The 26,958-nt window shown below is 44.4% G+C and overlaps 3 protein-coding genes across 4 annotated transcripts in view; 2 read left to right on the top strand and 1 right to left on the bottom strand.

Moving 5' to 3' along the window:
* EIF5B (eukaryotic translation initiation factor 5B) overlaps positions 1-2,297 on the bottom strand; it is a 34,610-nt gene extending 32,313 nt beyond the window's left edge. Inside the window, exon 1 of the mRNA XM_035558024.2 lies at positions 2,134-2,297. Coding sequence (XP_035413917.1) covers positions 2,134-2,168 — 35 coding nt within the window. The 5' untranslated portion in view covers positions 2,169-2,297. The remainder of the gene's footprint in view (positions 1-2,133) is intronic.
* A 441-nt stretch (positions 2,298-2,738) lies between these two features.
* On the top strand, positions 2,739-13,550 carry TXNDC9 (thioredoxin domain containing 9). Of its 2 annotated transcripts, none has more exons than XM_035558027.1 (6): positions 2,739-3,068; positions 3,449-3,522; positions 4,698-4,914; positions 7,053-7,171; positions 9,542-9,796; positions 12,037-13,550. In XM_035558027.1, exons 3-6 carry the CDS (start codon positions 4,726-4,728, stop codon positions 12,152-12,154), a joined length of 681 nt encoding a protein of 226 aa, XP_035413920.1. In that variant the 5' UTR covers positions 2,739-3,068; positions 3,449-3,522; positions 4,698-4,725; the 3' UTR covers positions 12,155-13,550. The 2 variants fall into 2 exon arrangements, with proteins under 2 accessions (XP_035413920.1, XP_035413918.1); XM_035558025.1 differs by having other exon boundaries at positions 2,747-3,101.
* Positions 13,551-21,693: 8,143 nt separating this feature from the next.
* LOC118253554 (lysozyme g-like) lies at positions 21,694-26,627 on the top strand. The gene is made up of 6 exons (XM_035558029.2): positions 21,694-21,814; positions 23,151-23,225; positions 23,846-23,935; positions 24,302-24,498; positions 24,763-24,901; positions 25,736-26,627. The coding sequence occupies exons 2-6, from the start codon at positions 23,183-23,185 to the stop codon at positions 25,864-25,866; spliced, it is 600 nt and encodes a 199-aa protein (XP_035413922.1). The 5' UTR covers positions 21,694-21,814; positions 23,151-23,182; the 3' UTR covers positions 25,867-26,627.
* The last annotated feature ends 331 nt before the right edge of the window (positions 26,628-26,958 follow it).

Below are 26,958 nucleotides of genomic sequence, written 5' to 3'. Positions count from 1 at the left end.
AGGACATAAACAGATGCCTCGTACAGGGCACGGCACTGGACACCCCACAGCTCTCCAAGGTCAGCTAAAAGAAACAGGGACCTGGACAAAAAGGGTTTAAGGGTAGTAAACAGAACAAAGAAATCGTATTAAATATAGGCCACCTTTCAGGTGTTTGGATATAGCAGGCAGCTGCAGACCAAGAGCAAAGGCATAAAAGCATGTTAGCAGGCATATAAAAATGATCTCATGTGGTTCCTACGGTGAGGAAGACAAAACCATCAACACGAACACTCGTATCGTTCCTCGTGAAGGACACCTGATGCTGACAACTCGCCACAAAAGCTCACCACCCCCAGGATGAAACCACCGCGCTTAGGGCTTGGAGCGGCAATGAGATGGTAAGCTATTTTAACTGCATCGTTGTTCCTTCTTTTTCTGTAACAATCAGATTTCAGTTATTCTAACAATCAGCTTTTGGCTTCTCTTTTAAGCTTCCTTCTTTTAGCCATAAATGAGATTTTGCACACAGCGTCCAACAGAGGCCTGAGCCTGGTAATTTACAGACACACGGAAGAGAACAAGGCAGCTGGTGGGCACTAAGGCTCTCCGAGTCTCTCCCACACACCCACCACTACCACTGGAAGGGCCCAGGAGAGCAGCGCTTCAGTACCCAAAGGCTTCTGCGTGATTCTGGAGCACAAGTCCTGTGAGGAGCGGCTGAGGGAGCTGGCGTTGTTTAGTCTGGAGAAGAGGAGGCTCAGGGGAGACCTCACTGCTCTCTCCAACTACCTGAAAGGAAGGTGTGGGGAGCTGGGGGTCGGCCTCTTCTCACAGGTAACTAGGGATGGGACTAGAGGGAAGGGCCTCAAGTTGTGCCAGGGGAGGTTCAGGTTGGAAATGAGGAGACATTTCTTCTCAGAAAGAGCAGTCAGGCACTGGCACGGGTTGCCCAGGGAGGTGGTGGAGTCACCGTCCCTGGGGGTGTTCAAGGAAAGGTTGGACGTGGTGCTTAGGGACATGGTGTAGTGGTGACATTGGTGGTAGGGGGATGGTTGGACCAGATGGTCTTGGAGGTCTCTTCCAACCCTAATGGTTCTGGCATCTACTGCAGCAGGTACAAAGAGCACGAGGCCAACCCTCCTGCAGAGCACAAAAATCCAACCCCTCCTTCTTCCTTCCCAAGTGACACTTGACTCATCTCCTCACCAGAGCTGCTCCCGAGGCATACCTGTGAAACACAGCCCAGGAAACAGGATGATGACAGACACTACAAAACAGCCTGCATGGTGCGGCGAAAGGTGTGAGGAAAAAATAGTTAGACAAGGTAAATCTTTACTAACAAAATACTCATATTACCCAGAAAGTATCAGGAAAGAAAGAAGTGTACAGTCTAACCTAAAGGTGAACAACCTTAAGATAACAACTTCCGTAACGTCTTAATAGAACAGGCATGGAGGGAGTCAAAAACTATCAGACAGGAAAGGAGAACACACAGATTGTGAAAATAAAATAACGCAGCCATATTTCAATCAGAAAAGGTAGAGGGCATGAGCGTCACAAAGTGACAGTTTGGGAAATAGATTTGATAGGGGTACTTTCAAAAAAAGGAGCATTTAGTGACTCAAGAAGGGTATACAGGCTGGGCAGACGGGGTAAGGAGAAAGATCTGCATGGTTTCTGTTTAGTGAACGCTTTGGGACAGATTTCATTTTGCTTCCTTGCCAGTATTACTGAAAAGCACTCTCCAACCTGACTGCAGACTTGTCATTATAGCTTTACACCGACAAGCACCAGCACTCTGTCTCCCGAGAACGTGCAGACGCCTGCCATTAGCCGGTGGCCGCTCCGTACGGCTACAAACAACCACCTCCACCTCCCTTTAAAAGCCACCTCACCGACGAGGCGTTCCCCGCGAGGACCCGCACCCGAGCGCGGAAGGGCGGCTCTCACCGCACCTCAGCCGGGCACCCGGGGCCGGCTCCACCAACGGCCCCAACGGCCCCAACGGCCCCCCCCACCGCCACGAGGCCGCGGCCGGGGCCTGACTCAGCGCCGCCGCACCGGCGCTGTCACGTTCCCGGGGAGGGACCAGCGGGGGGGGGGGGGGAGAAGGAAAAGAAGAGAGCCTCGCCGCCGCCGCCGCCGCCTTACCCGTCCTCGCTCTTGTTCTTCTGCTTCTTGCCCATGGCGGCGGCCGCCCCCGCTCGTCGCTCGTCGCCCGCCTCAGCGCCGCCGGCCGCCCGCGCCCGCCCGCAGCCCCGTGCATACGGCGAGCCGCCCGCCCCGCCCCGCCTCGGCCTCCGGCCCCGTCCCGGCCTGCCCCGCGCCGACGCGGCCCCGCCGCCTCGCAGCGCCGCCCGCCGCTCGGAGGGCGAGACGCAACCGGTGCCGGTACCGCTGCTGCTGGAGGTGGCGGCGCTCGGCGGCCGGGCAGGTGGGAATAGAAGCCGGGGCGAGCCGTGTGGTGCGTCCCGGGAGCCGCTAGCCAGGCGCAGGAATCTTTCATTTTTTATTATTTTATTATTATTATTATTATATTTATTATTTTATTTATTTATTTATTTATTGCCGCCCTCCCAGCCCCGCCGCCCCCGCCCCGCCCTTACCATCCCCTCTCTTATCAGCCCCAGCCGCCGGGGAGCTTATCTCCCCGCCGCACCGCGCGGATTTCCAGGAAACAATAAAAAAAAAAGCACAAAACTTTTTTTTTTTTTTAATTATTATTTTTTTAATCATTTTTAATACCCCCGTTTCTCACACACCCGCCGCTCTTCCGCAGCCGCGGCCCACGCGGCCACCCTTACCTCGGGGCCGCTCCACACACCCTGCCCCGGGGAAGGGCCGCGCGCGGCAGCGGGGGGCCCCCCCTCACACCCCGCCGCGGCCGTTAACGGCCGCCCAACGGCCACCGCACGCGCCCGACGGCCGCCGCCGCCGCCCACCTCACGAAGCGCCGCGCACGCGCGCTGGCCGCCCTCGGCAGGAGCGGCAGCCGCCTCGACCAATGGCAGTGCGGGGAGGGGGGATTGTCCCGCCCCTCGCTGGCTCTCGCGAGACTCTGGCAGGGCGCGACCGGCGCGGCTGAGGTGAGGCGGGGCGGTGGCGGCTCTGGCACTGAGGTGAGGGGCGGTGGGAGCTGGGGAGGGCAAAAAAGCCACTCATGGGGCCGGCAGGGAGCTATTTGGGGCTAAGGGGCCGCGCCCCCCGTGGGCAGCCGTTGTTCGTCACGGCCCTGCGGCGCCTGCGCCGGTACCGGCCCCGCCGCCCCCCTGTAGGGGATCCGGGGGGGCTCCGGGGTGGGCGGCTGCGCCTTGGGAGGGTCGGGACGGGGCCCGGCGGCGGTGTGGGTGTTGTGGGAGGAGCGGGGGTCACCGCCCCGGTGGCGCGGCTGGGAGAGCCGGGAGCTCTCAGGCCGTAGTGGAGACTGGAGGGTCTGATTTCCCTTTTTCCTTGCTGCTTGTTTCAGGATACGCCTTCCTAACCCCGTCCCAGCAGTGTTCGTGCCTTTCCTGAAGACCTAGTGGACTGTGAGCCGTGCCGGTAAGTTTTTTTACTATCCTTCTATTCTTTAAAAATACAAGAAAGACAAAGGAAATGCTAACAGAGACCCGAGATAAGGTGCTGCAGACCAGAGCAGGTCTGCCTGTGGTGTGTTTGGAGTGGGGCATTAATGCAATGCTGCTGATATTGCATTAAACTTGGAGTACTGCCATGGTGTTGGTACCCTGCCCATCACGACTTAAAATGGGTTCTTGCCTCTCTGTGTAAGGTGTTTACAAAGTCAATGGTTCTGGTAGTTTGGCTATTTTAAAATATTGCTGAGAGTATTCTAGAACCCAAATCTGGTGCATCAAATCAGTGGCCAGCAGCTAAAGAATCCGATTAGGGTCGTTGTGCACTGTCCTTGTGTTTCCATTGTAAAGCTGTCACTCATTACATTGACAGTTTTTTGTAGTGTAACGTGAAAAATTATTCAGGAGAACAATCAGTTTTGTTCTCCCAGCTCTTCGAGCACCCCCAGCCTCGATATTTTCTGCCTTTTGAAGCATTTGGACGGGGGAGTTTTAGAGGAAATGATTTTAGCTGCATTTCTTCACAAAGCAATTAGGTAGTGGCTTTTGGGGTTTTTTAAATCCTTTCCCTGGCTGCCATAAGGTGGTGCTTGCAATTGCAGTCTTCTTGTATTAATTGAAGCAGCGTGTTTGCCTAAGGCGATTGCTGTTGAGTACCCTTCCTTTTAGCAAAGGAGAGAGGAGCATTAATTCAAATATGTTAATACACATCAGGTATTTAATGCATTTAAACTAGTGAAAACATATGCTGAACACTGCTTAGATTTAATTCTAAGACATCTCTTTCTCCCAGAAGGATGGAGCTTTCTGACTGAATCTTTTAGTTTCCCAGTATTAATTAAAGGTACAGAGATGTGGCTCAGGATGTCTGTTCCTTTGGAACTTGTTAATTTTACTTCTTTATATGGATTAGTGATTCCAGGTTCCTGTGCACTGTCGGTACCTGGCCCTGGGGTGGAGAGAATAGGACCTGACTGGAGTCCTTGTTGGTACTCTGAAGGGGGTTTCGATACCGAACATATCCATGTGCTGCAATCTTTTAAACAGCATTGCATTTTGCTTCTGTACAATGCATGTAAGAGAGATCAGGCTTTAAATTAAAAAGTCTTTACACGTAAATTCTGTGTATTGCTCTTTTCACAGATCTCAAAGGATCGCTTTACGCTTAAAGATGGCTGCTGATACGTCTGTTGAAATTCTCCAGAAAGTTCTGGAGAATGAAATACTTCAGACCACCAAGGTAGTAGAAGAACATCTGGATGCTGAAATGCAGAAGCTGGACCAAATGGATGAAGATGAATTGGAACGCCTTAAACAAAGGAGGCTTGAAGCACTGAAAAAGGCCAAGCAGCAGAAACAGGTAAGTCTTCTACTAATATAGACTCCTGATGTGCAAAACATAACAGTTTTTGGAAATCCTAGGGGAACTGTACATGTGACCTAAGTGTTTTCTTCTCTTTCTTCACCTTTCTGTACTTGTTAATTTTAAGCTATTCAGGAAAGCAGATCTCTGTCCATGTGTGCTTGCTTTGTGGTTTTCAGCAGGAGAAAGGAAGCTCTGTGATTATCTTACATAAAGGACAGGACAAGAGTCTAATACAGAGATTTCAGTGTGTTTTTATTCACTGAATGTTGTCATCTGAAATCATAAGCCTCACAGACAGCCGAATCGTAAGCCTTTTTGGTACCTTATACTTCTGAATTCTGGAGAATCTTAGTTAAGGCATGTAGGTGGTGCCTGTTCTTTTCTAAGGTATTTTGCGGAAGAAAGATTCAGGGTCTTTTATTGATCTAGGGTGGAACTTTGTCCCACTCTTCTACTCCAATGAAATGTTGGCTGTGTATGACTGGTTATTTTTTCTTGCAGAGAGCAATTCTGCTTTGGTTCCTGGTATATCTGGCTAAATTGTAGTCCTCATGCTCCCCCAAAAGTCTCCTCGAGCATAGATGGTTCTTCCTGAAAAGAAAGCTTTGGTAACATATGGTGTGAGAGCTAAATTCTAAATAGGGAAGCCATAGGTTTCTTAACTTCATGCAAATCTAAACAAAGAAATAGGGACAAGAGGGAGGTGACTGGGTTGAAAGGAGATGTTTTGGCTGTGGTGGCTAATGCCGTGCTTTCGAATGGGAACGCAGTAAAATGTTGCTGCGTGGTTGGGATGCTGCAGGAGAGGCAGAGTTATTTGCTTTGATTCTCTAAAGATGGAAGTAGAGAAGGTGTCACACTGCTTGCATGTCTTCGGAGGTTCAGTTCATATTTGGCTCCAGTGTTGTCCTTTCTCAAAAGTCGTAGCGCTTGGACGTTCTCTAGGTGTTAATATGTTAGTTCTCATGTAAAAAAATCTTCATGCTAGTTGATTTCACCTCATTGTTCCCGTGCATTTTCAAATTTGAAGTAGGATACTGCTCTGTAAAAGGAGGAAGATGCCCCACGCTCTTCTGGAATAACAATGTGCAGGAAAATTAACTTATCCACTGTTGAAGCATAAGTCAGTGCGTGATTTGCATCATTATAAGTTCTTCATGTAATTTCTGCCAACGTTCATGTTAAAATGTTCAGGAAATGCTTTGTTCTGTTGTAATTTAGTCTACAGGAAATTTTTGATTTGCTAGGAGCTCCCCCCCCCCTTTTTTTTTTATCTCTAACACACAACTGCAAGATCAAGAATGGTGGGTTTTTTGCATTGAAAGCTGAAATGTCATGTTCTCGTCATGTTTTTGTCATGCTTCCCTCTTAATCATTTAGCTTAGTCTGTATGTGTTTTAATACAGTATAATTTTCTGTATCGTTGCTTTTTTTTTCTTAACTGCACGTCTTGAAAATCTAGGAGCTCATCTTTTCCCAAACTGTATTTGCACATTTAGTTGAGCAGGTTTGAAATTGCCTGTAAACGTTAGCTCGTGAATTTCTGTTTCTCCCTTCCCTTTGTGAGTAACGGGTATGCATGCTTGTGTTGTCAGATTTTCTGGAAGCCTGGCTCTTAGTAAGATACTTTCAGTCTGTATTCAGTAGGTAAGCATCATGTTTTTGTAGGCTTATTTCTCCCTATTTTTTTATAAAGAGAAAGAAAAGAAATAATAGCTGTTATAACTTGAATCAGTTTTAGACAAGTTCTTTTAGGGTGCAAAAACATTTTAGAGTGGCACAAGTTGTAGGTCTATAGTTTTCAAATTCTGACAACTTTGTTTTCAGTTTTCTCTTTGAACTAGTCTAATCTTACCGGGAAGCTGCGCTGCAGAAATGTCAGCAACTCTGTACAAAACTTGTATTTGCAAACAAGAAAGGTGCTCAGCCACCTGCCTGCTATTGAGAAAGAAGCAACCTTAGAAGTATTGTCTGGCCTAGAGACCTTTGCCTAATTTGTTTCTAACTATTACTGTATGAAATGGGTTTTCACTGAAGCCCCCTCCCTTTTTTTCTTAAAAGCTGTAGAGCTGGCATGACAGATGCAGGACTAACTAACTAAATACTAATTATTTCCTTTCCTTTTCCGTAAGGAGTGGCTTTCAAAAGGACATGGGGAGTACAGAGAAATCCCAAGTGAGAGAGACTTTTTCCAAGAAGTCAAAGAAAGTAAAAATGTGGTTTGCCATTTCTATAGAGATACAACTTTCAGGTATGGTAAATAAGCTATGTTCAAGAAACCTTTTGTTTATAGATGTCTACAAAAAACACCTTTTTTCAAATCTGAAAGGGAAATACAGATTTTTAGAAGCATGCAAATTCCTTGATTTTCTTTTTTCCAATTCTTGCTTCCCTCTGAAAGATTTGTATGATTCCAGCTAAAGTTGACATAATTTGACAAGGATTAAAACCCTCTTGCATAGTTGATTAGAATACAAATGCGTAACTTCTTTGACAGCGTTTGAGAGATTGCTGTGGTTCATTATGGATTTAGCTTGAGGGAGCCAGCTCTAAATTTAGTGACCGTAGCAACTTCAAAAAGATCACTTTGGTTATTCCAGATGGAGATATTCTGGACAGTTCTGGCAACCAAAAATCAAAATGTAAACAAAAACCTGTCTAGGCATCTTCAATATTCAACGTTTTGACTTTGAAAGGATTTGTGGATACCAATCAGCTCTTTCCCTTTGGGCCTGTACCTTTGTGATTATGTCACTTCTTTAGGGTGTGAGAGACCTAGATCTATGTCTTGACTCAAAATAGGAACCTAAAATAAGATCTCCCACTTCCTTGGAAGAATTTCAGAAGTTCTGGGTTGTAGGCTATTCCTGGGTTGGTTTATCTCAACGTCTTCTGTTAAAATGCAATTGCAAAATAGAGCTGTTTGTTGAAGGAGGAGCCGGTTGTCCTATTTTTTTTTCCCAAGTTGTTTTCTCTGATTTACGGAACATAAACTGAAACAGCTTCAATGTGAGAAATTGAAAGAGGTCAAATCCAGATTATGCAGTGAGGCTTATGTGTCTTCTAAGTTAAATTTTTGACTCTCATAAGTAGAGAGTTTATTTTTGAGAGAGCTTTCTTGTGAGACCTCACCTGGAACACTGCATTCAGCTCTGGGGCCTCTAACGTAAGAAGGATGTGGAGCTGTTGGAGTGGGTCCAGAGAAGGGCCACGAAGATGATCAGAGGGCTGGAGCTGCTCTGTTATGAATGAAGACAGGCTGAGGGAGCTGGGGCTGTTCAGCCTGGAGAAGAAAAGGCTCCTGGGAGATCTTACACTGGCCTTCCAGTACCTAAAGGGGGCCTACAGAAAAGCTGGGGAGGGACTCTGTGTCAGGGCATTTAGAGATAGCACAAGGGGTAATAATTTTAAATTGAAAGAGAAGAGATTTAAGTTAGATGTTAGGAGGAAATTCTTCACTCAGAGGGTGGTGAGGCCCTGGCACAGGCTGCCCAGAGAAGCTGTGGATGCCCCATCCCTGGAGGTGTTCAAGGCCAGGCTGGATGGGGCTTTGAGCAACCTGGTCTGGTGGGAGGTGCCCCTGCCCATGGCAGGGGGGCTGAAATTAGATGGTCTTCCAACCAAAACCATTCTACAATTCAAAATATCTGAAGCAATTGTATTCAGCTAGCTTTTACTCAAAGTTGAAAGAATATCTGTGCAAATAGTTAGCTTAGAACAGGTTTGGGGTGTTTGGTTTTTCTGAACCAATGAAGCCTGTGGACTCAGACAGGAGGAGGAACTTAAGAGAAAGTTCTTTGTGAAATGTGTAGTGGTGACAACCAGCTCAGCTTGAAGCTGGTGTGTCAGGTTTACCAACTGCAGTATCAAGTTGCTTTCATCCTTGCCCGTTCCAGCTTTCTGATCTACTCAGCCTTCCCTTTTAGTTAAAGGACAGCCACATCACAGAGTTTGTGCAGCTAAGCCACGCCACTCAAAGATGACAAGCCTACAGATCTCTGCCATCTGACAATTATTTTGAGCAGCTCATGTTACTGTCCCTTAACTGAGAAACAATAATTTTATGTTCATTCTTACTACGTTTTAACAGAAAAGTGAAATATTTGCTTATGGCAGTATTGAAGCACTCTGAAAATAATTTCTTCTGTGCAGCAAGTTACTGCATCTCAGCTGTGGAGGCAGTGACTAAAAAAAATACAAAGCTCTGTAACGTGCAGAGTACTTTTGTGAAGTTTGTTGCAGAGTTGTTGTCCCAGCTCACAGTCAGTGGAGCTGAAGCAGGAAGAATAGAAGTCAGAGGGAAATTCCATCGATAAATGGAGGCCTCAAGAAATGAGAGAGGCTGTCAGGTGCATGGGTGGTGTAATTAGGAAGAAACGAGAGAAATGCAAGGTGTAATTGTGCATTAAAGGTGCTCCAGGGCGTTATTCTATTAGTTGTTAAATCTGTCTACCTTCAAAACACGGCTTCTCTTGGGACTAAATTTTTAATTGCAAAGGTCATATCTGAGGAAGTAACATGATAGAAATAGCTCTTTACAGTTCTTCTTTAACTTGCTGTAGAGCACATGTTCTTCAGCTTATTGAGTCTAACATTTCATATGTTTTGTTTCTTTCGACAGGTGTCAAATAATGGACAAGCATTTGACCGTATTGGCAAAAAAACATGTTGAGACAAAATTCTTGAAATTAAACGCAGAAAAATCTCCTTTCTTATGTGAGAGACTGCGCATCAAAGTAATCCCCACTTTAGCACTAATAAAAGATGGAAAATCGCAAGACTATGTTGTTGGCTTCACTGATCTCGGTAACACGGATGACTTCACTACAGAGACCTTGGAGTGGAGACTAGGCTGTGCAGACATAATTAATTACAGGTAATTGTTTCGTGATTTGGTTTATTTTCAGATACAGTGCGAGGAGAAGGTACTTGCCGACAGATGAATCTCAAAGTTTGTAACTTTGATATGTTATATGCTTTAAGACCCAAGTGAGTTCAGTCCAGTTATTTATTCTGCGTACTTTGGCAAGGGAAAGAAAAGAGTATCTCTTTGGCAACATACTGAGATGTTAATAACGATCATTATAATATCTTTTTTGTACAGGAATAAAAAACAAACACAGTTCCTGCTGTGAGGTATTTAGGGTAGCTACACTCCTTTGATAAGGCCTGGCCCAGCCACGTGTCTAGTGTAAGCCTTTCTACAGCAGCTTAGATGTCACGCTTGCAATACAGTCAAGCTTGAGCATTTTAATCCCCTTAAGTGAAAACTGTAGGTTGTACTTAAGAGGCATCTTAATCCATACTGCGTATGACTTTTTTTTCCAATGGACAGTATAAAAAAGTGCAAATAAATTATTTTTTGGCAGTACAAGATAATCATTATAACTGCCCACATTTAAGACTTCAGTACACAAGGCAGCAAAAGGTCACAATAGCCTAATTTTTCTGGAAAATGATACAGCACTTTCTGCTTTGCTTTCCAGTCTTGTTAAATGTTATCTTTATCTTTTTTAGGTTAGTCTTCATTTTTGTTTTGAGTGTCCTTGGTTTTTTATTTATATTTTTATTCTATTTTATATTTGTCTGTATAGTTTATATACTTATGTAGTTTATTTCAATGGCTATTTCCCAAATTTTGACAAGAGGCATTGTTAAATCTTAAAGGAAAAGACCTAATGAGCTGTTGAACTTGAGATGAGTGAAGTGGGAATTTATAATTCAAAACGAGTTGTAATCCCACTTAGCAGTTCAGTATCGAGCAAACACAGCGGAATCAAAGGCAGTCTGGATATTTATTCTAAACAGCAACACCCTTTTATGGGAGAAATAATTCAGTGAAATTGAACTAAGCTGCACTGAATTTGTTAAATTTTAGTACATCAGCTCACTACATAATTTTACTTCGTACCTGACTGATCGTACTGTGTATTCTGCTCCTAGTGAAAGAGTTGTTTGGGTTTTTTGTTTTGGTTTGGTTTTGTTTTTACATCCTCGGTTTGGTACCCTGGTTTTGCAAAGTGAGCCATGATATCTGTACAGCCCAGATCATTCTTGAACACATCCATTTATGTGTTCTCTGGAGTTCCTTCTTAGAGTCTAGAAACAATTTTTTGTTGTTTTTTCTTTTTTTTTGCTTGTTTTTGTTTCCTTCAGTCTGTGGGAGAGCAGATGGTGAAAGGATATATTATATTTAAGAGGAAAAAAAACTGTTCAGAACTGTTCAGGTCACATCATCTCAGCAAAATCAGGATTCAAGTGGTATATTGGCTAATTACTGACGTGTTATTAACTAACAATCAGTGAACTGTGTATTTAGGATCAATATCAGCAACGTGTTATCCACAAAGTGTTAATAAGCAATTTCCCACCACCCTTCTGTAGCTAATTCCAGAAGGTTCTAATTGCTCACTCTCTGACATCGAGGTGCAAGCCCCTCACAGGTCATGTGAGTTAAAAGCACGTATACCCTAAGCGAGGTGGGGGACCCCCCTCTTGCACACCCCTGCTGTAGGAGATGTGGGACCTCCGGCTTTATGTGAACGTGGGGAACAGCACTTAGCAACAAGGTGCGGGTCCCTCCATGCCCCACCAGCTGCGCACAGTGTCAGATAAGGACGCCGCTGTATCTGGCCTAGGCAGAAATGGACCAAAGTGTCTTCTGGTGCTACAAAACCCATTTTTGACTCTGTTTTTATTCCACAGTCTCTTCCTGGTTTATTTTCTTTTGTACTTTTGTCTCTTCCTTGGTTGTAAAAAGCCTCTGTGTAATTCCCTGTTTATTGTTTAATAAGATGAATGTCTGTCCTTAGAGTGATGGGTTTTCCACAAAAAGCCCTTTCAGACATTTTTTTTCTGCAGAGCTCTGATCACAAGTGCTGTATACACTCACATTCCTGTCTTAGCTGTTGTTTTCCAGGCCCTTCTGCAACACACAGAATGTGCTGTGCTAGTCATCCCACAGTGCTTCTTAGGGTGGCTTTAGGGAGTAGAGTTTGTATTCTCTTAGTGTTTTGTGCGGTTTTTTTGTTTTTTGGAGGAACAAGTAATCAGAGATGCTGCTTTCTGTCTGCAAAAATATGGCTTTAATCGATACCTCTTACTCTCTTCCTCTAGTGGAAACCTGATGGAGCCACCTTTTCAAAACCAGAAGAAATTTGGAACAAGCTTTACAAAGTTGGAGAAGAAGACCATCAGAGGGAAGAAATATGATTCAGATTCTGATGACGACTAGAATAGTTAAATGTATTTGTAAATCATCTTTTGTTTATGCTTGGTACATTTTTAAGAATGTTTTTTATAAAGCTTATTGCTTTTTCACTACATCTGCACATAATGTTCACTTTTCTATACAGTTTTATACAACTGGGTCATATCAGAAGAAAGCTTAAATATTTTTTTTTCCTCTTTTGGAGGTCATTTGTAATTCAACAATCTAAGTCCTATCTAAATATGTTGCAAATGATGAACTTTGTCTGAGAGTACATTTATGAAGCGTTGTGAAGTAACTGTTAGAAAAAACTGTACCAAGACAGACCAAAGGTCCATCCGGCCTAATATCCAGGCTCAGTGGCCAAAAGCAGATGCACAAGGAAGAGAGGGGAAAAAAAAAAGGGTGAGCAGATAGCGATGCTTCCCCAGAATGTACTTTGAGCAGTCTGTGGCTTGGGGAGCTCTGTATCTGAAAGCATTTGCTGGATAAAAAGAAATCTTTTGAAGTCCTCATTGCATCTTCTTAGCATCCACCTCATGTGGCAAGAAATCCACAATTTAAGTGTGTTGTGTGAAGAACTGTTTCCTATCGTTTTCCTTGAATCTGACAATTCCCTTTTTTTCTGGTTTTCTTCATTAAAGGAACAACAGACACTTCTGATAATTTTCTCTATCAGTTCCTTTTCCAGTTTACTTTAATCTTATTACTTGTTATTGGTAAAAGCACTGCAAATTATTAGCAGCAGGAATTGTGCATTTTAACGAAGATTGCTTACCTTATGGTGCCATATCATGACATTGAGTAACTTTAATTATATTGCACTATAAGTTGTAAAAACAGACATAACTTCTGAAATCGGTGGTCAAGAGAAATGCCCTTTTGCCATCTACGTACGCCGCATGTAAAAGCTGATACAGCGGGTAATAGCACATAGCAACAAGCATATTGAACACAGCCTTGTTTGCAGGTTTGTATGATTCTGTGGTTTTGAACGTGTGAATTTTACAGCAGATGCTTTGTACAAGAGGGTAGGCTAGAGAAAAGCGTTCGGGAGAAGCCTTGATCTGTTAGATACAGCGCAGCATGCTGTGTACCGTTTCTTCAGCAATGGATGGGATTTTCAAGGGAGATCTTCCTTGGAACACAACTTAGAGCTTCTGCCTAGGCGAAGTGTTGATGACTTGTCTTAGTTTTCAGAAACAGAGTTTGCTGTGTGCTGGAGGACCCTTTAACGGTAGTACTTGGAATCCAGTTGGCCCAAAAAATGATAAACTGGGTCTAGTTACTCTTGCTGCCTTGTAGTGGGAGAGTGTTTGTGATTGGGCCAGCCCAGCAATATTACTCTAAGTTTAAAAATAACAATAATTCTGTTTTATTTCAGTTCATGTACATTGAAATAAAATTATTTTAATTCTAACGTTGACTTTTGCATCCTTTCAAATAAAGTCGTCTAGGTGCTGTGGGTCACTTTCTTTTAATAAGGGTCTGTCAAAAAGTTGCACATGCCCTTTCTAGGTTTCTAGTAAGCTACGAACAATTCTGTCTAACATTAAGGCATCGCTTTGAGAAAGCAATCAGCTTAGGATGTAAGCAGCCACATGTTAGTGTACTAGAAGCTGGAAGTAGGCTTGCTTCAAGGTGATCTCATTTTCAGTGCAGAAACTCTAAATGAACAAGTAAGTGTTCTTTTTTGCTTCTGGTTGCATGGAATTAAATTTAGGGAACTAATATTCCAGCGGTCTTGCTAGGAGTGCCTTAGCAGGACTTATCTCTGAGCCCTAATTACATTGTCTAGGCTGTGGGAATATTAAATCGTGTTTAAAATTGTTGCATTCTCTCTGGAAATGCATTTAGGCAGTAGCTCGTTAGGTTTCTGACATATTGTGGTGTTAAAGGTTACTCAGTTCCACGTGTGAACAGTCCGATTACAAACTTGGTGCAAATGCTAGTTGGAGGCAGTGGTTTCATGGCAGTTCAAGTTGATTTTTTTTCTAGGTTAATCTTCAATTCGAACTGTTCCTTCTTCTGGCTTCTAGTAGGGCCACACACGCTCCCGTGCTGATACAAGGAGTCCACAGGAATATGATAAAGGGGGGGGTTGAGTGTATACTAATTAGTTTAAACTTTTTTTGAAGTGGCAGCCTTGTAGATGGATCTGCCTGCTTCAGATCTTTAATTTTACATCTGCTTTCTCCCCTTTCTGTCTTGAATGAAGATTTAAACTGTTACTGAATGGTCCTCTTGGTGAGTTTTCCATTCTTGATCTGCATACTATGCTATAGATATAAACAATCCAAATCCATTGATTTTTGTTTTGGGTGAGATGTAGAGATTCTTTAAAATGTGGAAAAATCTTTTAGTTTGAGTATTGAGGAACAATTTTTTTCTTCTGAGATGAAGCTCAGGAGGTACAGAGGTACAGATTAAATATTGAAATGTCCATGATACTAAGACATGCTTCAGCAAGCTAGAAGAGGAAACAATACAAAGAACATTAATTTAACAAAACGTCAGCTGCACAAACTTGAAAATCACGAAGCTTGGCTTTGTCAACAGTGATGTAGTGGCAATAAAGCTGACAAAAAAAGGCCTTGAGGACACACGATATCTAGAAAAGGCAGGGGTTGTGTGTCATTAGTTGCTTACAGCTGTAGGATGGTGTATGTAAGGCCGTGACTAACTGGGACTCCTGAACCCAGGCTAATCACAAAATGGTGCCTGGCCTGTACGTGTCAGCCATGAAAGGGCGTTACGCAATGAAGAGATGAGAAAATGTTCACATGCAGCCCTTGGAGTTACGGGGCTTAAGCATGAACCGAGCATGTAACATTAGCAGTGATTAGTGCTTGACTCCGTGCTTGATGCTTCCATGAAGTAATCCTTAATGCATGGGGAAAATAACAACTGACCAAGGTCGGCGCTGCTCAGCTCTTAATGCCAGGTGATGTGAACTTGTCTGTGCGCTGATCCTCGACTGAGCCCATGTTGTGCTTGGGATGCTCTGAGTGAGGAATCCACCCAAAAATTAAATGGAGCTTTGGGATTTGGGAAGCGTGGAGAAGTTCAGACCTTGAAAGAGGTTGGATGAGATGCAAGCTCTGGAGCAGGTAACAAATTAGCAGCTGCTCTCAGACCCCCGGTAGGTTGGGACCCCCGTGTTTGTGATAGAGGCCACTGAGGAAGGCAGACTGACGAATTGATGCCTTCCAGTCCTGTGTTCCAAGTTATCCACGTTGTGCTATTTTCCTTCTGGAAGTTCCAAAAGGAATACTTTTCTATAGAAATTTCTATAGGAAATTCAGGTTTTGAACAACCAGAATGTTGACGCTGCCGTTTTCGTCTTACACACACGCCTACATGTATGCGTGCACACATCAAATTGATGCAAAAATAATCTGGCTTCTGGACTCATTGCATACTCAATAGCTGTACTCTGCTTTTTCTGAAGGGATTTTCTGTCAGTTGTTGGTTGATCCATCTTTTTAGACTAGCTGTATCCAACAGCTAGAGAGTCAGGATTATATTCCTGAGTTTAAAAGCCTCTGGGAATTGGAATTGGAGCATATTTGATATTATTGGGTGTTGCTCTTGATCCCTCTTTTAAAGAGTAAATAGATAAATAGGTAAATAGTTCCTCCACATCTGAGCAAATCGTTGCTCTGAAGGTCTAGCTTGATCCTTTGTTCTTGGGGAGCCTTCAATGTTAACTCTCACAAATACGACTGTGGTGATCTTGGATGTTCCAGTCTCCCAGACGCTCCTTTTTATCCATCCCCTGGAGAGTCCCATTCTGTATCAGATGTGAGAAAGCGGATGTATGCTCATACCCTTTTCATCCATTTAAGCTAACACATCAAACAGGCTAAAGTAGTACAAAACCATCACAAAATAAAAAGTTCAAATTTGGTGAATTAATTTCAAGGGTGTGTACGCTGACAGATACTTGATGCTTTTTGTTGAAAAGGGGGTAGTAAGAAAACGTGCTTTTAGAGATCCCGTGCAATGCGTACTCTAAGGCTATGTTTTTTCGACTGGCTATTACAGCCAGGGGTTGAGCTACCTGAAATAAACCACCACTGCTCCAGGAGCCACGTAACTGTGTCACCTCAGCATTGAACCTATCTTATTACGCTTTGCGTTTTTGAGCACTGCCTGTTCAAACATCATCTGCCCTGTGGTATGATTTCAACATCAGACTCCTCTTAAATATGTTTGGACCTAATTAACTTATCTTCTGCACAAACCACGCAATCTTCAGTAAACGTTGGCTTTTCCCAAGATGACATTGTATGAAAATCAGGTGAGTACACCATATAAAAACAAATTAATTCCTCTCCTGTTCTTCCTCCTTGCTAATTATTTCTCTTGTAAGTGTGCTGCCCTAGAAAAAAATGTCAGAAAGTGTTTCCTGTTTGGTTTCCAAAGTGTTGACAGCCCTCGGTGCTTTGTATCATGAATTCCAGGCACACAGAAAAGCTCGTAATAGTTATCATGATTAATGGGTAAAGTTAATTATTCATAGATGTTACTTTGCCATCCCTGTGAGTCACTAGTGTACTATCCTCATTTTATACGTGGGAGACTAAAACAAGATTAGTTTTGCTGGAGGAGGACCTGGGCACATCAAGAACTAGGTGCTCCACTATCTCATTTCAGCCGCTTCCTGAAATCCATATTTTGGGAGTAGGTTTGTCGGTTTTCTCTGGTGCCCCAGGATAGGATTCAAGGCATCCAGAAGGCTGCCAGAGCGAGCTGCTCCATTAAATGTTTTGCCCAGCTGCAGCGTTTCTCTCTGCCCTCGCTTCTGAAGCTTTGTACAACCTAGCGTAAGGCTTGTGGGATTGGAAAGAGGGAGTAAGAGAAAACGTGACTTTGTAGCTTATGGATCTGAGAGAGGTTGAGGTTCTCTTCCCTACTCCCAGAGCTTTGTGTGTTTTCCACAGTTAGGGTGTTGGTGTTTTGTTTTGTTTTAATTCCCCATGTAATATAAATGCCAGTGTTCTCAGGAACATGGAGCTGATGCAGCTGTGCCCCTTGGCACTGAAAGACCTCGCTGCCTGGCTACAGGGCCCTTCCCTTGTCTTCCCCACAGCTTCCTCTGCGGCTGGTGTGCAGTAACACAACCTCCACAGGCTGAAAAGCGAACACCCGTGCATCTGGTCTCGGTGAGGCACGTAAGTGCTTTACCCAAAAGGGAGTTCAGTGGGGGTTTCTGCGTTCACGAGGGTATCTTCCAACCAAAATTGGTCTTGCTACTGCCGTGGCTGGTTTAAACAGGGTAGGCACCACAGCCTATTTTTGCGAGTAAATGCATGAGTGTGGGCTGCAAACTCCCATCCACGCAGGGATTTTGACACTGGGACACAAAGACCAGAGCGCAGACTTTAGGAGGTAAGGACCACACTGCTCTGGCTGGGCCACTTTAGACTTGCACAGGAGCAAAGTGCATCTTAGTGGAGTAACTGGAACACAGCTTTGGAGCATGACAGATGCTTCATGAGCTCACACCCTCTCATGGCTTGAACTCCAAATGACTTCTTTTGGGTAATATTTCTGTGTCTACACTGGGATATGAACCAAAGTCTCCTAAGATCCAGTCCAGTGAGCAATTTATTAGACCTTCCCTATGGTAAAATTCAAAGTCTTATTTTAGAGAACAGAAGAAAAAATATATATACTGTTTTTTCTTTTCATAAATACTTCTGGTCTTAGTTTTCTTACACAATGGCTAGAGAGAGGCTTTGTGCAGAGTGGGATGTTTCAGTGCCAATCCGTATTCTTCAGTACAGCAAGATAAGGAAGGAGACTGGCCCTCAGCAGCTGTTCAGCTCAAAGCACAGTGAAAACTGAGCCTCGTGTCTCACAAATTTGAAGCCCGTCTCACTTCACTTTTGCTGTTGTTACTCAAAGGTATATTAGATGCAGAAAAGAAACTCTATTATTAACTTGTCCGTGTCTCTCTAAACATTGGGAGAGACATCTCTAGAGGATTTGCCTGAGATGAAAGGCGTGGGTCTAAAACAAGCCCATGAGGGGAGGCTACAGATGCATCTTTAACTGGCCAGTTAGTGCGAGGCATCCAGCATGCGTCAGTTGGCATGGGCAGTTTCCCTATAAAGTAGTTGTAAAGTCTGTGAATACCTGGTGTTACCTATAATTACATCTCAGACAAAAGGGATAGCCTGAGAAATGCATCTGCCAGGTGATGTTATGAAACCGGAGTTGAAACGCACAAAAGAGGCGGTAATTAGCATGGATATTGTTCCAGGTGGTTTTAGATAGTATTCTCACCATCCCATGAAACATGACGATATAGCCCTCAGCCTGGCGGAGAACGATATGCAATACGTAATGCCGTTCAAAATGATACTGCGTTTTGATTACACCTCGATTAAATGTGGAAAAAAAAAAAAAAGTGGTAGATCATGTGGCATGAGAAAACAAAACAAGAAGGGGAAAATCTGTGAGTAGAAAAGAACTAGTGGTATTGAGTCTTGTGCTCTTGTGTGTATTGAATGCTTTACATCTCAGGTGCACTCCTTTCTAGCTTATGTAAAATTGGCATAAACTGCTATTCTGGAGGGTAGCATCTTTTGACCACTCTGCACTCCCTTCAGTTCAGTGTAACTAACAACTCTCAGTGAAAAAACATGGGGAAGCTGTGTCTGTGGTGCCTGAACACAGCTAATTACCAGGGTCTGACTGTGAGTACCAGGCAGCTTTTCTGCTTCTTAATCTTAGGAAGATGCAGATACAATCCAATAAGTGAATGCAACCTTCCATCCCCTCCCTCTTCATCACACACTCCATTGAATGAAATCCATCAGAAAGCAAGGCATCCTTTTTGCTTAAAAATTACACGACAGCAAAACGGGCTTCAGATTATGTTGTGGGTGGGTTTAGTAGTAGTAGTAGTAGTAGTAGTAGTAGTAGTAGTAGTGTTTTCTTTGATATTCATTTAAAAATAACATCATATTTCCATGGCTTTCATATCCTTTCCCTACTAGCAGCCATAAGGGCAAGCAACTTGTTGTCCTTCTAAATAAGTCTCTGACTATCATACGAATCCAAAAACTTGTGCTTCTAAACAAAAGGGCAAGAATAATAAATATATAAAAAGAGGTATGATAAAGTTATGAGAGAAGGCAACGTTTAGGAACATCAGTCCAGTGCATTACAGTATATCTCTTTACAAAGTCCAGTCGCTTAGAAAGATCTGCTTTAGTCACGTACACAAAGATGCCTCCTAATTCATCCCCTCTTCAACCTATCAAAAGTAGCATCAACTAACAAAGAGCAGCACCAATTACAGCTGTGTCGTCATCCCTCCTGTCGGTCAGAGGTAGATTTTATCTGGCACTTGACATCATTTTCCGAATTAAATCTAGCACAAAAATGAAAAATGCTGCTGCGCTGGTGGCAGGTGCGGCTCGCTCTCATTAAGTGGTTCACCTGGATCTGCTGCTCTGGGTTTACACAGAGCAGACCAGAAATCTTGTTTTCCAACATCCTGCAGGTCCCTTCACATGGTAGTGCCCTGGACAAGCACGCTGGCTTAGAGCCCTGCCCCATTCAGCTACGTGAGCATGACCTTGTTTCCACAAAGGCTGCCTGCTTTCTGCATTCAGTTGAAGAGACGGCAGTCAGCAAATTTTGTGTAGATAGAGAAGTGTTTAGCATGAAAAAATCTCATTCATAATGCTGCTGAGAAAATGACCTCTTATTTGGCCTTGTACTGGAAATTGTGTGACTACGAAGAGTCTGCTATGGGGATCTGACAGCGTACAGCAGCATAGATAAAAATAATTGTATTTCAAAAATAGCATCCACAATTCAATAAGTAAATAAACAACAATGCAATGCAGAGCAGGCATTAAGAATTCATGTGACAGTACTGTGAATTGTAGAGAAAATCTTTGTGTGGGCAATAAATGAGAGAGAACATACATAACAAAAAAAATCAGTATTTAAACTGAAAACTCTCTTAAGGACCATTAATGAACGACAGACCCATTCGGAAAGAAATCTTACCTACGATCAGAGGGTACTTTCCAAGAAAAAAAAAAGTCCCAAATCATCAACTTGAATGCAGAATGCAGGTTCAGTGACAGAGGAAGACTGGTTTATTACCACTAATACGATGCCATCTTTATAAAAGGCAGCTGGATGTTAACACACAAATATTTCCATCTATTTGAGAGAATGCATCTCTTTCTAATACAGATCATCTTGTTCTATAGGAGGCAAATGAATGTATCTACTGGTTTTGTTGCCATCAAGCTGTGGACTCTGGCCTCTTCCCAGCTTGTTTCTTCTGTCTTTCCTCTCCTCCAGCATTTCTTTGGTCGCTGTTCGCTTTGGAAATGTTTACAGCCACATTGTACATGTGATGGCTCTATTTTCTACCTGTTATTTCCAAAGATACCACATAGATTAGTACCTTATGTCTGATGTTACCTTGAATTATTTAAAATCTTACACTGTAGTAAAAAAATTAAGATTTAGTCCCATCCAAGACACAATAACCAGATACCAGGTTTGCACATGAAGAATGAATGCCTAGCCATTTTGTGGTCTTTGGAAAGACTTCTATTATTTCAATGTTTTCGCCCAAATTAATGAGTGACTTCAGACTCACCTGAACTAACAACCCAACCCTTGTGTAACAACAGGGCCAGATTCTCCCGCAGAGCTTCCCTCCTTCTTACTAATGCAAGATCTAAGTCCTTGATAGCTGTATTCAGGGATTTTAAGGTGACAAGGCCCACTTGATCATCACCCGCGCTTTAACGACTAATAACCATCGCTTGTTTTGAACTTAGAAATGTGTATCTGTCCAGAATAGTGTTTCATACTCAGCAGGTCTAAAGCACAAAGGAGAGGGAAAAAAAGGGGAATACATTGATTTGTCATTTATTAAATAATGGAAAGAAAGCTATTTGAAGGAAATCTTGCTTTCCTAGCCTCCACCTATGCTAGGCAGAGTCTGGTGAAGAGAAAAATGTGGGGAGGGAGACAGGCTTAGAGGCCACTGGCCTCCCAGACAATCTTTCAGTCTCCTAGTTGGTTTTAGTAACCTACACATGCAAAAAGTGTCTCTGCCACATGGTGCAAGTCTGTCCCAGACCCTCTGTGAGCCCACACTGTCTTCAGCTGCTGGGATATCAGTACCCTTCCTCCTTGCCTCAGCAGCAGCGTCCCTTTTTGGAAATCATGTGAAAGTATGATACTCAATTAAAAGCTTTCCAATCTAAACTCCTTGGGGAGACAAGAAAAAAACTCTTCCCAAAATGTGCCCAGACTGATCTGAGATGTAAAGGAAGGAGAGCACCAGGCAGGGATCTGACTTTTGCCTGGCCTCTGCCACTGATTCACTGCAATGCTTTCTGTAAGTCATTTATGGAGCATCAGTGTAGTCACTGATGGAGGAAAAACAATATTTATTTCCTTTCACAGAATTGTCCTGAGTCTTACTAACCACTGCTTGTGCAAATCTTTGGATGAAAGGAAACATAAGAGTTCAAAGCTCTTATTATATATTACCTGTTACACTTTATAACAAATGTCATCACACTAAACAGGAATTAACATTCCAAAACCCAGAGGGTGGGTACCTTTTCATACCCATATATATAAAAGTCATCAAGTGACCTGCCTCAGAGGAAGGCTGATTGAAGACAGGTGAGTCTGAATCCAGTCGGAGAATATCTCTTTAGATGCAGAAGACTTGATTTTTGCTTTGATTTATCATTTTGTTAATTTTGTGATTGTTTCCCTGTTTCTACTTAAGACTTGGGGTGATTTTTGTGATGGGACTAAAAAATATGTCTGATAACTTAAAATTTTATAACATGAGAATTTTCTGTTTGTGGAAACAGCTACAAACTGTAGCATTAGGTATGGATTTACCATTGAATTAAGAGGTATTGGGTCAGGCTGCAGTGATCCAGGCTTGCAAATACTTGGTGTTAGGACTCAGAGTGAGCTGCTGAGAATGTACCCAGCTCAGGCAGCGGGAATTTGCTGGACTGAATAATCTCTCTCAGGGCAAGGGAGTCTTTCTGATGACATTGGTGGCCTGTTTGTGTTTGGGCATCCATGCAGTCTGGTTTATAGTGGAAATACCTGTTAGACTGGAGAAAAGGTCAGGCATTACTAAAATCAATAAGGCATTTTCAGGTGTTAATAGCATTGCAGGATGACTGCCTGCAAGGCTCATGGCATTGTTTCGTACTCAAAATATTCTTGGGGAAAAAAAAAAAGGCATTTCTAATCTGTAAAACCTGCTCAGTTAAATGCCCTCGCCAGCAAGACAAGTGCAATCAATGTGTTTTTTTTCCAGCCGATAACTATTATCTGATGATGTTTTGGAATTTTATTAATAAACATAAGAGGCATTCATTACTAAAGTGATTATCTGCCATTGTCACACAAAGGAATTAATGCAGAAATATTACTTTACCAGCAAAACCTTGGAACTGCCTTGCAAGCTCTCAGCAGCAAAATGAGGGCTGTATTGCTTGATTTTTGGCAACATGTTTTTCCCAAAGCCTAACAAAAGCCACATTGCCTTTTGAACGGAGAGATCTATGCACTCTGTAGTACACCGGATGTCAAACACCTGTATATTTAAAGCAAATGTACTGTGCCTCCTCATTATAAAGACATGCTGTGGGTGTTCAAGAGGAGCCATGAGAGCAAGCAACGGGCTAAAAAAATCCCTGGTGGCCCTGGCCACAGGTTTGGTGCCTCCTTTTTGATGTGATGGTGATGGCAAGGTGGCACGTGAGATGGAGGAGCTGTCCCTCCAAAAACTCCCAAATAATTAGGAAATAAGAAGCAGACAGGGCTCCATCACCCACTTCTCCTGCCACCACCATCCTCTGAAGCCAGCAGCTGCCAGGAGAGCCCAGGGCTGGGGAGGACCAGGGGGAGCTCTTGGCATTCACATTTTGTTCCAGGGCTGTTGAATTCCACCATCAACTTCTTCACTTTTTGCACCTTGCTGTGTTTTCAGGTGTCCTGGGGCAGCGGAGGAGAGCCATCACCATGGTCCCCGCGCTGCTCTTGCTGGGCCTTTCGGCCCTGATCGGTGAGCCTGGGCATGGGTTTGGTTTGCTGGGGAAAGCACCCTGCCCTGAACTCTTTGCAGAGTCACAGACATACCCAGCTAGCCTTGTCTGACCTCTCTGCCTACTCAGAAACGGTCTCCCAGATGTCACGGGCTGTTTGATGGAGCCTATTCATTTCTCAGTTACTGAGGAAATTTGGGTAATTTGCCCAAGGCACACGCTCCCCTCAGCTAATTCCCCATGAGGTTGGGGGGACACACGGGAGATGTTCCCATCTGAGGGGTGCTGGGCATCAGAGGGCCTCAGACAGGGAGAGGCCTCTGAGATAAATGTGGAGCCTGTGGCTCCTTCCCCCACGCCAGCTTTTAGGCCTAGCAGGGCAGACGCCTATTTGTGTAAATCATCATTAGTTTCATTTGCTTCAACCTACTCAAGCAGAAAAGAACAAATTCCTGTTCTCTGTCACTGGTAATGTCACTGACAGGGAGCAGTGGCCACGATATATGCTTGGCCAGCACAAGGTGGTTTGGATTACAGGCCTGGATGAATGCCTCGTGCTTGACTTGCATTCACCTGCAGCAAGCTGTGTGATACTGCTGTGAGATCTTACGTTTTCAAACACCTCCATTTCATTTTTCAGCTCCGTCTGCGAGTTACAGTTGCTATGGCGATATAAATGCTCTTCAAGCCCCCACGATTTCCTGCACAGCCGTGAGAGCCCCAGACTGCGGTAGGTATCACGCACCGCTTGATTTCTCAGCCTACCTGTACCTGACAGAGAGATGCTGCACCTGCCTGTTGTTACCACCAAATTAAATGTGGTGCAGCTATTCAATTAGCCAAAAGGGAGAAGGAAAGCCCTCCCCCCTGCCCCAGAAACATGGCAGGTTCCATGAAGCCTCTAGACTTGGTGGGAAGTGGGAGGGCAAACTCCACAGGCAGGATCCTCAGCTTCTGAGTAGAGGGAGCCGGAGCAAACCCCACTTCAACCCATGCAGCTGTTCGCCAGCTGGGGCTGTAGCATTAACACCAGCACCCTCCCCAAACCCCGTTTTGTAAGGGCAAGTGGGTAAGGCTGCCTTTCCCCCGTCTGCAGGCATTGCTGCTCTGAGGAGGACAGCGGATGCGGACATCATTCGCCTGAGGAAATACGAGATCCCCATTAAGAGAGTCGCCAGAAACCTGTGCTTGGACCCGGCGCTCATTGCCGCCATCATCTCGCAGGAGAGCCGCGCTGGCCTGCTGCTGGACAATGGCTGGGACCAGGCGCAGCAGAGGTTCGGCCTGATGCAGGTATGGCCACAGGATAGGAGAGAGGAGAGCCCACAAGTGGCAGCACGGCAGGGGCTGCCTGTCTCGGGGCTTTGCCTTGGCCTGTGACCTTCCCGTGTTCAACACTCGGACACACTCCCTTTGCAGACTGTGTTTTATCACCTTAGTTTTATTACAAGTAGGGTCGCTACTGTGAATTGTGAACTGGGAGTGTTAAAAACAAGGTGAAGCTACACCGGTCGTTGTGTTCGGAGGGAAACCAATCTTCTTGCTTGACTTTTCCAGATCGACAGGCGCTACCACCAGCCTTACGGGACGTGGGACAGTGAGGAACACATCAACCAGTGTTCGACCATGCTGGTGCTTGGGATCAATGAAATGCGGGCGAGGCACCCTACCTGGACCTGGGACCAGCAGCTGAGAGGTACGGCGTGCACCACGCAGCAGTGGGGACATGCTGGAGGTTACGTGTGGAAACAAAGAGGGGACATTGCATTACCGGCACCATCAGGGCATTAAGAGCTGAGATTCCCAAACCAGAAAAAAACAGCCCTCTTCTACTTTTCACCATCAGCACTTTGGTCTGTGATTTGCACTGCGGTGTGCACATTGAGGCACTTTCACACAGGTGTAGGTTCAGTGTGATATCCTACACCCTCTTCCTGTGGGTTCCTTTTTCGTTCCCACACTGCCTTTTTTTTTTTTAATATGAATATTTCAGTAAGCTTTCTAATAACAGTTAGTCAACACCAGGTGATCACTTTTTGTTTCTATGAGGTGGAGGCCTCTGAGTGATGGGAGTGCTGTGTGTCTGTTGGTGTCACTTTTAAAGGGAAAAGGTCAGCAGCCTGGCAGATTTTATAGCATCTCAGCATCAGTTACTTTAAAAAAAAAAAAAAAAAAAGTATATTGGGTCAAGGATGCTTGGGATCCAGGTTTGTTCATCACCCATGTTATCTGTATGCTGCTTTATTCACTCTTTGCTATTTCTTGCTCTCCCATCCTTTTAGACTTCAGCCTTTTGTGGGACCAGCATGCTGTTCCTACCCACCTTTGGAGAGAATCAGGGGTTTCTTAACTATAGAAATAAGCATTTTGCAAAATGAATCACTTTTCAGTAAAAAGACCCAATTAGCAATTTCCCAAGCTGTTGTATATGTTTGATGAGATGCATTGCCCTTTATACTAGGAATTTTTACATTTAAATCTGTATTTCTCATTTATAAGCCCATAATAACTCTTTTTTAACTCTTCCCAGGGGGAATCTGCATCTACCGTGCAAGAATCGGCAACGTCCAGGTCTACGATGAAGACCCCTGCGGCAGAGACAACTACTACGTCAACAGCGTGATCGGGCGGGCCCAGTACTTCAAGAGGCATGGGTTCTAGCTCAGCAACTAACCCCACCACTGACCCTCTCCTCCACGTAGTCTAGCCCAGTAGTGATGGTAGTACCCAAAGCAGTTCCTCCAGGGCTCCTGGCAGGAGCAGTGCTGATGGCACCAACATGTTGCTTGCTCCAGTACACCCCAGCTCTCCAGTTGTACAGGGGCACGCTCAGTGGTGCCTTCCAGGGGACTGACAGGGGCAACACACCACGACCTCAGGGCCCTTAGAAGGCAGATGAGGACATCCCCGCTGGGTGAGGAAGCTCCTTGCATTAGGAGCTGAACCTGGGGCTGTTTGTGCATCCCCAATCAAGCAGCTCTCCCTCAGCATGGGCTGTGCTGTTGCCATCTCTTCTCTATGTCCACCTCCTTCCTTCTCCCCGGCCAACAGGAGGGAGAAGCCCCCGAGCTAAGGTCTTCCTCCCCCTTGATGGTGCTGGCTGCTTGGCAATGAAGAGGCTCCTCTCTGAGTCTTTCATCTCTGCAAATTTCTGTTAGCTGCTTATTCCTGGGGCCAGCCTTGTGGGGGGAACCACCAAGCATTCTCCTGGTGCTCCTATGAGCCCAAGAGCCCCTTAAGGCCTGGTGACCCCTAGAGGGAGAAAAACAGCCTTGCACAAGGGAAATCCTCTAAATGGGAAACACTACAAGTGCTGTAGTGGGCATGCAAATCACCTTTCTGTTACAGAGCCATCCTCTGAGCAGGAGCTGGCCCCAGGTATCCCTGTCCCAGGAGCTGCATTGCAGCAATAGTGCTGGTAAAAAACTCACCACCTTCCCTCCTTTCCTTTGGCACATTTGTGCTGGGGCCTGCTGAGTTTAAAAGTGTGCATTTCGTCTTCTGTCCTTCTGCCAGGAATCCTGACTTTTAATTAGGAGTGAATTAGCTCTGGGTGTATAAATTCTGTTTGAAAGTATTCTTCAATGTGGATGGGTCTGGGTGCAAATTTTGGTTTAATGAGAATCCAAATAAAGAGAAACAATGTATTCCAATTTTTTTGTTGCTTGGCAAACAACTCATCTTTGCAGTTTCACGAGGCCGGGTGGGCAGTAACATGTGGCTCTGGTAAATAACCCAGTGTGGGACTTTCTG

Source organism: Cygnus atratus, chromosome 1, assembly GCF_013377495.2.
Source record: "Cygnus atratus isolate AKBS03 ecotype Queensland, Australia chromosome 1, CAtr_DNAZoo_HiC_assembly, whole genome shotgun sequence".
Taxonomy (NCBI): domain Eukaryota; kingdom Metazoa; phylum Chordata; class Aves; order Anseriformes; family Anatidae; genus Cygnus; species Cygnus atratus.
Note: the sequence above shows the minus strand (reverse complement) of the source record. Positions and strands in the feature narration are given on the sequence as shown.